Here is a 13579-nt window from a genome sequence, read left to right as displayed (position 1 = left end):
TAGGAAAAAAAAAAAAACAGAATGACCTTCTACGTTAGAGTGCTTAGCAGTATTTGATATGGCAGCACAGTTATCACACAGAAAATAAAATTCAGCAACAACAGAGATTATCTGCTGAACCTGACACACATAAAGGCAACAAATTACCTGGTTTGGGAACACAGACATTACAACTTTCACAAGGAAAGGGAAAGATCTTTCTCGGAGTACTTCCTGCAGGATTGGAAGATTACTGTGCAGAATGTATGGTTTTGTAATTAATGAGTTCAGCATTTTAATTCTGTCCATTTCCACTGAAATGCACTTCTTGCTCAAATTGAAACTTGAGACTGTTTAATATGTTTCACACTTTTGCTCAGGCCTGTTGGTTATACCATCACTTTGAATGATAATGTTTGTTCTAGAATTCAAGAAACAAAATTACTCTGGATCAATGCTACATATAACTGCTTTCAAGCATGGATCTGCAAAATCAAGTTGTTTGGGCTAAATTTGGAATAGGGAGCACCCAAATCCTGGAATTTAGTCAAATACAGTTATCTGATTCCCATAGGTGCTGGTCATAGTATCTGTTGTTAAGCATGCTGGCATTTTGGGGGGTTTTGGGTGTGGGGTTTTCTATTCATTCAAATGAATGAGAGGCGAAAGCAGACAAATGAAACTTCTTAAATAAGTCTTTCAGTAAACCTCCATTAGTTTGACAAGTAAAGACTTTTAGCAGGTGTCTCTCTCTGATGTACACTCCTTATCTTGTCAGAGCCCAATGCTTTTCTGACTACTACTACATTAAAGCCAACTTTAGTAGTTTAATTGAAACTGATGCAAACCTTCTCAGGTCAGGCCTGAAGGAAGGCTGCTTATGCAATTATCACTGTCTTCTGGTTCAAAATTTGTAGTTTAAAAAGGCCCTTACATCTGCAGCTATAAAATCAAGCCCAATACCTCACTTTCTGTTGACTTCGAGTCTTTACGCCTCCCTTCCTGAGCAGGGCACAGAGAGGAACAAGCCCTATCACTATTTTCATTTCAAATGGAGAAGCAGAATGACCTGCTGAAGGCTAATATGGAAGCAGTACTGTGTCCTACAGCTTCCTTGGTTCTCTCTCTCAGGCACCTCACCTTGCCAGGCGTTTTCAAGTCTGCCATGTAGATAGCTCTTCCCATCACAAAAGCAACTGCAATAACGATATCAACTACTACATTATTTTTGAGTTAGTAATTGGCAAAACAATTTACCCATTTTACTGTCTTGAGTTGCTTGATTAGTACCTTCCTAAGAGGGCTTGATGAAAAATTGCCACTGTATAATTAATTGTTCCTTTAATACCTGCTCAGCTGTTCTTTCCTTTCTGCACTATATTATTTCTTACGTGAATCTTTATACTTCCCTATTTGGTTCTCCTTGGTATTATTGTAGTCCATGATCAGCAGAGATAATTCTCAAGAAACCAAAAGTGTCTGAATCTACCTTAGCAGACTGCTAGAACTTGTGTGGCACGCTAACTGTCCTCTAAGATTTATAAATCATTACAACATATTTGCATTTCATGAAACCTATCTTCTGGGGGGTTTTGGGTGTGGGGTTTTCTATTCATTCAAATGAATGAGAGGCGAAAGCAGACAAATGAAACTTCTTAAATAAGTCTTTCAGTAAACCTCCATTAGTTTGACAAGTAAAGACTTTTAGCAGGTGTCTCTCTCTGATGTACACTCCTTATCTTGTCAGAGCCCAATGCTTTTCTGACTACTACTACATTAAAGCCAACTTTAGTAGTTTAATTGAAACTGATGCAAACCTTCTCAGGTCAGGCCTGAAGGAAGGCTGCTTATGCAATTATCACTGTCTTCTGGTTCAAAATTTGTAGTTTAAAAAGGCCCTTACATCTGCAGCTATAAAATCAAGCCCAATACCTCACTTTCTGTTGACTTCGAGTCTTTACGCCTCCCTTCCTGAGCAGGGCACAGAGAGGAACAAGCCCTATCACTATTTTCATTTCAAATGGAGAAGCAGAATGACCTGCTGAAGGCTAATATGGAAGCAGTACTGTGTCCTACAGCTTCCTTGGTTCTCTCTCTCAGGCACCTCACCTTGCCAGGCGTTTTCAAGTCTGCCATGTAGATAGCTCTTCCCATCACAAAAGCAACTGCAATAACGATATCAACTACTACATTATTTTTGAGTTAGTAATTGGCAAAACAATTTACCCATTTTACTGTCTTGAGTTGCTTGATTAGTACCTTCCTAAGAGGGCTTGATGAAAAATTGCCACTGTATAATTAATTGTTCCTTTAATACCTGCTCAGCTGTTCTTTCCTTTCTGCACTATATTATTTCTTACGTGAATCTTTATACTTCCCTATTTGGTTCTCCTTGGTATTATTGTAGTCCATGATCAGCAGAGATAATTCTCAAGAAACCAAAAGTGTCTGAATCTACCTTAGCAGACTGCTAGAACTTGTGTGGCACGCTAACTGTCCTCTAAGATTTATAAATCATTACAACATATTTGCATTTCATGAAACCTATCTTCCAAAATTTGTATTTCATTATGGTCTTTTAAGATTTGGACTACAAAGATTCTGACTATTAGGTGTTATTCTGGAAGGTCATTTGGATGTCTTGCAGATGTTACCCAAGAGTTTATTGATTTCCTAATTATTCTATTTTTCTGTTACCTCTGCTTTATGCTTATTTGTTATTTTACAATTTAATCGATATGATTAAGAAGTGGACACAGAAGGGAAGCACTATAAATACAGACTAATTAAAGTTTTAGAGACAATAGACTGAGAATTTCTATTTACATCTCACCCATAAACAAAAAGGTAATCAATAACATTAAAAAAAGAAAATTTTAATGGGAGAAGTAAGTACTTTTCTACACAGTTCACAGTTAGGCCATAAAATTCTTTTTTTTTTTTTCTCAGGCTTTCTAAATCTCTTCCTGGAAGTACCCAGAGCTTTAAGAGATTTAAAAAACACAAAACAGATAAGTGATAACAGGAGTATAAAAATTCCTGCCTGAGGACACACATATTTACACCTCTGTTTCTTTAGGGTCGGTTTTGGGGATAGTTTGATACAAACTTCCCTCTTTTATGGCTGTCTTTCATCTTATTTTGGAGCAGTCACAAGAATGGGGAAAGGCTTGACTAGTTTACTATGGCAATTCCCTCTTAAATTCCATACTTGCTTCCTGCGTGTATAAGAAGTATAAAACTGAATCTCCTAACTCTTACAAGAGATGAGGGCTGGCGTTGTGTTACATGAGTGGCCTCTGACTTCAGTCTGCTCATAACAGTGGCAGCTCAACATTCCCAGCTGCCAAGAGCCACCAGGAGCTGTATTCGACTGTAAGTCAATTGAAGGGTTAGAATTGCTTCTTGTCAAAAAGATGCACTTTTCAATGATAGTGGAGAGAAATTGTGGTTTAATAAATAAATATCACATGCAAATGCTTAACTATAATGTTTCACTACTTTTCTGAGAAGATGAAGTTGGCATAGCTCCTAACACAGATCTCAGTGCTGTAAAGGATGAGCTTGGGAGATCCTGTCCATGTGTATTTGCTAAGATATGTAAGTTGATAGAACCTGTAGTGACTGGACAGATAAGTCAGTAACTCATCTTCATATTGAACAATCTGAATATGTATTTGTGAAGTGCTTCCCAGCGGTGGGTGGCAAATATAGTTATCCCCATTTTAGGGATGAGAGTAGGTCAGAGCCATGACAGAATTTGTATCTATATCTGAATTCTCTTATCTGACCATGACCCCTGACAAATGAAGGCAGAAAATGCATAAAAATGTTGTTCTGCTGGCATTGCAACAGATCTGTGCACTGTGGTTTAATTTTTTTTACCTGAAAAAAGTCTACACAACATTGATACGACAACTGACTTGATTGGGATTCTCTGCTAAGAAGACAACTAGACTAAACTGCATGCAAAAGTCTCTTAAAACATATTATACCTTTAGTTCCAGTTCTTTGCATAGCAAAACATAAATTTGTCCTTTGCCTTTACATGATTGTATTTCATGACCAAGAGTTCATTACCTTCCAAGTTAGGCTCATCATATACAAAAGTCAATTTTATTAGTGTTACAGTTTCATAACACAATGTAATTTTATTCACAAAGAATTGCATACCAAGGGTCAAAGTTGCCAAATGTAAATGGGAAGCTTTACATTACCCACCTTTAGGTGCCTAACTTACAAAGACCTACAAGAACTACACCAGAGCTGAATGCTGCTTCCTGTGCCAGTGCTGGGTGCCTATCCACTTACGCCTCTCACAATTTGGTGATGTGAAGTAGACTGTGCACTGCTACAGTCTGGAGCGTTCTCTCTTCTTTTCTGCAAATGTTCCCCAATGCATAACAATTTTTCAGGACAAAATGCTCCCTGGATTGATCTAGATACAAGAAATAAGTTTTGCCTAAAAAGACAATGATCTACCAAAAGACAAAAGCTGCTGGAATAGCATGTTCATCTTTCTAAAGGCCTGTGTTTGTGGTTAGTTTCATAGGTTGGTGGTGAAAAAATCTACCATCTGGGTCTGATAATGGCATGTTTTCCTCACACACCCCCTCCTTTTGGGGTCCTCTACAATATTTAGATTTGATTTTAAGCATCTGGTTAGATATTCTTTCTGGGCAACGAAATTCCACACTTAACGTTACTGAAAAGCAGATAAAATCATAACTTGCAGAACACACAAGAACCTAGATTTGTTTTTCCACAATGGGTAAAACCCCTATAAACAAAATCCTAATTAGCACAGTATTAACAGACAGTCCCAGGCATCTCATACATCTATTTTAATCATCCTATAGGTAACAAAAATGGGCACAATGCCAAAGAATTTGCACCAGAGAAAGGTGGCACAGAGACATTCTCAGCAGTGAAATGTGTTGGAACTAAGCAACATATTTCTGTCACAAAATAAAAGTGCAACCATCTATTCTAACTCTGTCTCTAATCCCAGTGGGTTTAAGCAATTACCATTATCTAAAAAAATTGCAAATTAGACTGGAATTACTGTTGATTGTGGCAGGGCTGTTCTTTTTGTAAAAAAAAAAATAAAAAAAAAGAAGAAAGATACTGTTGATTGTGGATGGGCTGTTCTTTTAGTGAACAAATAGATCAAAAAATATTAATTGAATTCATGACCAAGAAACTGCAAGTATTACAACCTTATACCAATTATTCACTGCAGGCTTTAAAGTCATGTGTAAATCAATGATTTTCTCATTGCCTTTGCTAAACAGCAGGTCGCAGGCACATGAGGACAAAGATGTAACCAAGGATTCCTGAAACTTCACATGCTTTTGATCATGCCTCAGACTGTAAGAAACCCATGATCACTCATGAGCCAGCTGCACTGTGTGATAGGAGCCGAAAAGGCATAAGGAGTAGAAATGCCTGCTCTGTATCATACAAATCTCAGCGTATCCATATCCATGATACCTGTCACAAACCTGGTATGAAATTATGAAACCACCTGTGACTCATGTAAGTAACCAGCCCCATGCTGGCAAGTCATGTGGAGCTCTGGAAAAATAATGGTTTCAAACAGAAATATGGAGAACTTCCTTTTATGACAATGTGGGAAATCTCAAAATTAGAAAAAAATCCATAAAGACGAAAAGCTTCTAGGGAATTGCACACAAATGTCTACTCCCAAATGCCCACTTCCTGTAAAAAATTCTTTGTGCAAATGCTCTGGCAAAAGACTACTGTGCCAGCTGACCTCATTTACTTAAACACAAACATACTCATTATTATTATATCTCCTATATAGTATACTTGCCTCCCAATGTATTATAAGAAGATGGCTTTTTTCCCCAATGTCATTTACAATTTATTGATGCTAACAGGTTATTATCTTTTGATGCTCAGCTGTGCATTGTGCAACAACTGCAGAAATAAAGATAAATAATTTTTTAATAGGGGAAAGGGTTTTTATAAAACATCTCAACATGAAAATGACTGCTTAGAGAAAACAGTAGCTCCATGCATGCTTTCAATTTCCAGTTTGGCCAAAAATCAGATTTAACTTACAAAGAGCATTCTCCTCCTACATACAACATGGATTAAATGCTTCTGTTAGGAAAGATAAATCAGAGCACTGCTGGGCATTCACACAGGGTGCTTGTTCTGGGGAAACAAGTTCTGTGAGCACAGGCATTTCCATTTTGAACTTCTACACAAGTGTGCACATGTGAATATCAATAACAAGGACTCTTATCTACAAAGTCAATCCAATATGGGACTGCTGAAGTACTCGAAAGACAGAGCTACTATTTTGTATTGTCTGAAGCAAGCAGAGAATGGGAGGGAGAATCTTCAACACATTTTTAATGCAGCCCAGCCACCTCTCCCAAACTCAGTGTCAAGTTTTGTACTTTTCCCTGGTGAGAATTTGACTGGGAAAAGCAGGAAGCTGACAGACAGGGCCGCCAAGGCCAAAAATTGCTGCATGTGGAAAACTTAATATGGTTTATTAGTTTTCCTATAATATTAGACACATTAGAAAAACAACTAAAATCAAGAACCATAAAAATGATACTACTTCTCCAAAGCATATTTTCTTCCATACTGCAGAATAATGGATCTGCTTCAGGAAGCACCTCAAATGGGTAGATCTCTGGACCCACACCCTGAAAGTTTCAACTGTCGATAAACATATCCAGAATATTGTCGATTCTACATTTAGACTCTGCTCCAGAAAGTTCAGAAGAATGGGACTAGCTATAAACCAGTGAATAAACTCTATTAGGTAGGGCTACACGCTTCATTAGGAAATGTCATCACTTGGATGGGAAACTAGATCTGAGACAATTAAGAGAATGAACTGAGTGACAGAGAAACATATTGCTCATCTAAAACTGGGGTTTAAATTTCCACAGTAAATTACTGTGGCACTTTCTGACCAAATCTTACACAAAAGGGATGGGATTTCCTAGTGTAACGGTTCCTTCATTCTCAGAGATGAGAACAGGATTACTCTCTTGAGTTAAAACTCAAGCCAGGTTACCAGCTAGTATCAATAAGTAATTACACCATCTACAGAAATTACTGCTCTCTGTCCCAGAACTTACAACTGCTCCTTCTCCATACTCACCATTTCTGTCAATGGCAAAAGGAACATCAGTTGTGACAATTTCATAATTGCAGATCTGGCTATACTGTGGGGAACAGTCCTCGTCTATGGCTTCTACCTGCAGTATGCTGTCATAGATCTTTCCCTCCGTCACGGTGGTCTTATACACACTCTCCTTGAAAGCTGGTGAAAACTCATTGACATCCTTTACCTGGATATGGACCACTGCCCTAAAATAGGTAAAGAAAAACATCAAAGAGAAAAAATAACTTATCATGACACATCACTAACAGTTTGTTTTCAAAACACTTGAAAAGACTAACAAAACAGATCTAGAAAATATGTAAACATCTGCTAAAATGAGATATTATTGAATTTCTATGTTTAATTTGCCCAATTTAATATCTTAATGTGGCACTAGGTAAAAACCTATTGCCACAGCTTGTAGGGAGAGGGCTTCACAGTGCTCCCTATTAAAATCAGTCTGCCTCTTAAAATGGACCCCAACAGAAAGTCAATGCTATCATTCCAGTGTAAAATGGGTTAGTAAGAAAAAAAGAGGAAGAGAACTACAGTAGTGTTACATTTTCACTACCTAAAAATGGTCAGCTTAGGAACATTCTTCGATATTAAAAAAAGGCTCTCACCTTCTGCTGATTGTAATTATCTAATCCTTTAATTAGTTACAACACTGTACATGTTTTTTGAGGGTCAAAAATAACGGGCCTTTAGTACTTAATGAGCAAACTCTAAAGACCTTCCTTTGAAAGAATTTGTGATCTGGTTTGATAGGCAAGGTAACAGAGGGACAGAAAAGCAAAGGGACTTTCTAGATCAGTGGCAGAGCCAGTAGTAAAGGTTGGGACCCCAGACAGCCTAGCTTAGCCTGTGGTTTACTATACAACCACCGTGAGGAAGTGTGACAAAGTCTGGTCCCGATGGGTCTGCTTTCATTTGGTCAGGATTAGACCAAAATTTTCCACAGGTGGAACGTACCAGCTTGTTACTGACATGTGAGGGAAAAACATCATAAAGTGTAACAATATGAAGCAAAAACTGTTTCTGTGACTTGATGGTTATTTGTTATTGCAGGTTTCCTTCTAAATGTGTATTCTTTTTTAAATATCCTGAAAAAGTTCAGCGTGCATTATAGCGCTAATTAAATTTTTAATTGTTATGTGTCCTGGATGAGCAAAAGGAAGAATGATTACTATTAATCATTTATTTAAATAGCTCTCAGCAAAACAAACAATTTGTACAGCAGTTACACATCTACACATGAGTTAAATTCATCTTTAATGACAAATGGTCTGGAGCTTGGTTTCACGAATTGAAGGGAAAAAAAGGCACTGTGCCACTTAAGCTTATGTAGGGAACTGCCTCCACAGTAAAAAGTACCACCTGCTAACCTTCAATACCTCTCTCTACCAGAGGATTTTAATTCCTCTGAGACTTGCTGTCCAAAAGCTGAGGTCGGAAACACACTGTGCAAAGGCAACACTGCTGTAGCTTATAAACATGCACATACTAAAAAAAAAGGGCTATTTCTTACCATTTGAAATGAAATGAACAGAGACAAAACCTACTTGAAATTTGTAAGTATCAATTAAAAGCTAGCTTTCATGTCCTGGGTGATCTGTTTAGTCAATGTCTTTAACATGAAAGCAAGAATGGAAAAATAAACCAAAACTGAGATGCATTTCTCCACTTGAACAGGGATCCTGTTAAAAGCTTCAACTGGAACCACTGCAGAATGGGTCAAACTGCAGGACGCAAAAAAGAAAAATATTTTCTAAAAGGAAAAAGGAATAAAAAGTGGATGGACTATTGCAACAATGGTTCATCTTAGTTTTATTTGCTTTCTACCTGACTACAATATAAAAAGGAGCCCTTCGATACGATCTACACTGTAGAACAAATGTATGCCAAAGCAAAAAAAAATTTCTCCTCATTTTCACCCACTTGTGAGATTTCTTCCAGTTTGTTCCACCTGGGCCTGATCCACAATCATAGGCCTGGATGATGAATGTGTATTCCTTCTGCAGTTCACAGTCAATAGGACTTTTTGCTCGAAGACGACCTTCTCCAGATGTCTTGTTTAGCACAACAGCTTCGAAGGGCATTTCTTGTCCATGGATTTTAAAAGCACAGATTTCACCTGTGAGGAATAGTATAAAACAATCATAACCAGGGAGGTCTAAGTCTTATGCACTTGAGCAACACTGGAGAAGTTAGCACTGATTTGTATTTCACGTGCTGTTACAGATGGGGGAAGTACCGTCTCAGGCATCAGTTCATAATACATCCAAAAGGGCCATTAGCCACGTGCTCGTAGAGCGTGATGCGGTGAGTGCAGCTCTGGTCACGTACTTCCCTCTTTCTCTGTCATTACTAAATGGTTTCTTAAAGCCCTAGAGACTGACTATTCCCTGGATATGGTACTAACATCAACGTTGAGCTAATTTATTTTTGAGCTAAATTAAGAAGGCTGTATTTAGTTAAAGAAAATAGCAGAAAGAAAAATAGGTAATATTTTAGAGGTGGTCTTTTCTAACTGCTGTCACTCCTTCCTTGAGCCACTTGAGCTGCCAGGTGGTAGCAGATGTTCAGATTCTTGCAGTTTAGTTTCCCAGCAGTGGAAAAACTAATGATGCAGAACATGGGCACATTCAAAATATATCTTGCTTTATTTACAGACATACATCATCTTTGGAACAGAAGTAGCTGAAGGAACACAGACAAGTGTCCCTTTTGGACATCTCAGGCACCCACCCGCATTCACATGAATGCCTTCTTGGCAGCAACTCACTTTGCCTCCAAACTGCCTCTAATATAATAGATCCATAGCTTCTCTCAGAGGAACACTATATAACAAAACAGATGATATAGCAAGGACTAAAAAAATTGATTTGGACACAAAAGACAACATAAAAAAATCTTATGAGAATATGAGTCTGGAAGGGGAAAAAAAAACCAGTTTCTGGTGATCCTTTTTTTTATCCTTCATACTGATGGCAAGGATATGCATGCTGAATTCATTTTTAGCCACTCCAGAATCCAACTTTAAAAATGAAATATTTATACAAAGAGCAATGTGGCTTAAATATTTTTATGACACATTAAACACATGCTCTTTTATGAGCAAGTCAGTCTCGGAACATGCATTATAGATACAAAGCTGTCTCCCACTCACATAATCCTTTTCCATTTATTTCCAATTTACAGTTGCAGCCTTTTGGAAATCTCCTTGCCAATCATATCCGAGTCAACTGCCAAATTCTAAATTAACTCTGAATCTACGACCTCTAATTCAAGCCTGGATCTTCTCTCTCTTTTTCTATTAGAACATATTGTTTATTTTTAGAGAAGAGAGTAGACAGTGACTTTATAAAAGTGCTGGAGTTCATAATTCCTATTATGTGTGACAAAGAAAAAAGGGGGGGGGGATTAGGTACACTTAGAGTATAAATACAGGCTTTTTAGGATATTCCCTCAACTACCACCACGTAGGTTTACCTTTATTATAATGGGAGCTGAAGCTGAGCTCAGCTATATGCATTGACATTTAGGCAGATGAATCCCACACTTAACAATTGTAATCAATCCTATGAATGTCTTTACAGGATCAGCACACAGTTGTTGTAGTAATTATGAGGCACTGGGAAAATACATTAAGTATTTGCTTGGACATTCGCTTGCTCCAACCCCTCACTCCAGTGGCATGAAAGGGCAGTGTGGTTTCCCAAGACAGACAAAAGATTGTGCTCTTTTCCAGGCTCTCCTTTGTTCACCCTCAATGAGCCCAAATATTTGGGCTATAGAAGAAGGAATGGATTTTACCCTGAGAAACAGACTCTGGAAAAGACTAACACTTTGCATATCCATAAAAGCAGACTCCACAATGTTTATGAACTGCTGCATAGGAAACAAAGCATAAGATTAAGAGAAGGCTGAAGTGAAGCAGTTTGTTCAGCTTTGATCGTGGACACTGATCACTGAGTTCGTATCTCAAAGCTGTCACACATACCTTTGGAAAAAAATTATCCTAATTTCCCTGCAACTTCAAAATGAAACATTCATCTAAAACGATGTTGTGGATTTCAGTTTTATTTTAATTGAAAATGAAAATAACAGTGTAAATGGGGGATGTCTAATGGAAAAATACTATTTGTTGTGTTCTATAACAGTGGCCTTCATAGTTTCTTAATAACAAAGTTTTCCTCAGATGCACAATCCATCAACAGAAATCATAACGTCAGTGTTTTGTGTTTATTATTTTATTGATCCACTGTTTGACTGTAAACAATACAGCATTTGCAGACATCCAAACCTACTGTTCTTAAAAAACAGAAATAGCTCAGGGCAGGAAAAAAGTTCTCTCAGCCCTAATCTAAACATTTATCATTTCTTCCTCCCCAAACACAGAGGCCTGATGCAAAGCAATCATAGAAGCAGCACATGTTCTAATTAGTTCTCAGCAACTATTTTAGAAATCTATATTCTGCTCCTATGCTAGATACTCCAGCTTTATATATAACTAATTTTGTCTTTTACATCCCCATTTACCAAAGATAAAATAATGACAGCTGCATGGATATGGGGAGATATTTGTAAACACACTGCAAAAACCCCACATACACTTCCAGGTTCTGGCTACAGCAACCTACTTATATGAAAACAACTGTGTATGTTTTTAAAAACTAGGTAAGAATTTTTTCAGAAGGATTCTACTGCTGTTTCCGAAGAAATGAGTTAACACTGTTGAAAAATGAAAATGTATAGTAATCATAATGATTCTAAAAAGGTGCCTTAATGACTATATTGAAAATGGAAATGATAACAGAGTTGTAACAAAGCAGAAGATTAAAGGTCCACCTTTACATGGTGAGACACATTTACAGATCTATAGAACTACTACTACAAGGCATTACAAACAGCGTCTTTAAAATATAACAGATACTGTTTTTCATTATGAAACGGAGCTACAGGGCTTTATTTAAATCCAGCTGAGCTAACCCCAGACCTACATGATGCCAATGGGAATTGTTCCAAGCTTATATTATTTATTTACTGACTTCTCAGATACCTACTGTTATGTAACTCATCTGAGGAAAAGAGAGGGGGTCTCTCTCTTATTCAGGCTCACCATTTAAGTTTCAGAACAACCATGTTCAGGACCTTGGCACCACCCACCTTCCTTCTCCTTTGTAAGGTTGAAATAATCAGAGTGCAAATTGGGACACTGTTGTCCTCACAACAGACAACACAGCAAAATATTGAGCTTTGTTCTTCATTTCATTCGAATGGGTTTGGGAAGAGGTGCATATAGGATTTGGTGATCATAAAAACGGTGGTGGCAGTGAGTTGGTAAAATAGGGGTAAGTTGGTGATACCACATAAAGGTAGAAGCGCACCCATGAAATCCTACAGCAGTTGCGTCCAGGGTAGAGGGAAAATACCTCCTCTCCCAGGGCCAGGATGTACATCCTGAGGGTTTCCAGTTGCTTCATATAAAATCTTCTGGTTGCAGGGCTGAACTTTACTGAGTTGCTTCATTTTAATACGTTTTAATTAAATTCTGGACATTATGTTTTCTCTTCAAATCATTCAGACTAGCATTAGCCATAAGCACCTATTAATTTTGAAGCATACGTTATTTTGAGAGCTCTGGTAGTGATCCATACATTACTACGTCAGGGATAATAATCATATCATTTCCTCTGTAAAATTAAAACAGCCTCAAAAAAGCTATTGACAGTTTATAATTTCTGAAATATAACCAACAAATCTTTCCACTGTTTAGAAATTGCTAAAGACAATGTTTCATATTCAGCACCATTTACATGCAAGATTTAGCAATTATAAGTCTTAATCAAAAAAATAGTATTACAAATTACTGCCTTTTATAGGAAAAACAAAACTCACGCTTCTTTCAGTAGAAATAAAAATCCCCAATGTTACTCCTTTAATAACTACACAAAATTATTCACTTGAACTCAATTTCAGAAGTTATTAAAAAAATTGCATGCTTATTTTGCCCTTTACAGCTACCATTGCTTTTTCTTCAGCTTTCATTACACCAAGAATACAGAAGACTTCAAGTGAAAAGCTGGGATCTCTGACATTTGATCATTTGCATTAATAGTTAATAAAAGGCAACAGTTGTATGTGAATCGGCAATCACCAAATGTTGTTTCATTTGGTTGTATGAGGCTCAACAAGGCCAAGTGCCAGGTCCTGCACTTCGGCCACAACAACCCCATGCAGCGCTACAGGCTTGGGGAAGAGTGGCTGGAAAGCTGCCTGTCGGAAAAGGACCTGGGGGTGTTGGTCGACAGCCGGCTGAACATGAGCCGGCAGTGTGCCCAGGTGGCCAAAAAGGCCAATGGCATCCTGGCCTGTATCAGAAATAGTGTGGCCAGCAGGAGTAGGGGAGTGATCGTGCCCCTGTACTCGGCCCTGGTGAGGCCG

At 37.8% G+C, this 13579-nt stretch overlaps 1 protein-coding gene across 1 annotated transcript in view; it reads right to left on the bottom strand.

Annotated features, from left to right (window-relative positions):
• CLSTN2 (calsyntenin 2) overlaps positions 1–13579 on the bottom strand; it is a 287789-nt gene that overhangs the window by 84719 nt on the left and 189491 nt on the right. The window contains exons 5-6 of the mRNA XM_009273362.1: positions 9071–9266; positions 7130–7338 (exon numbers count right to left, since the gene is read on the bottom strand). Of these exons, the coding sequence (XP_009271637.1) occupies positions 7130–7338; positions 9071–9266 (405 nt within the window). The remainder of the gene's footprint in view (positions 1–7129; positions 7339–9070; positions 9267–13579) is intronic.

Source organism: Aptenodytes forsteri, unplaced genomic scaffold, assembly GCF_000699145.1.
Source record: "Aptenodytes forsteri isolate BGI_AS27 unplaced genomic scaffold, ASM69914v1 Scaffold382, whole genome shotgun sequence".
Lineage (NCBI taxonomy): Eukaryota > Metazoa > Chordata > Aves > Sphenisciformes > Spheniscidae > Aptenodytes > Aptenodytes forsteri.
Note: the sequence above shows the minus strand (reverse complement) of the source record. Positions and strands in the feature narration are given on the sequence as shown.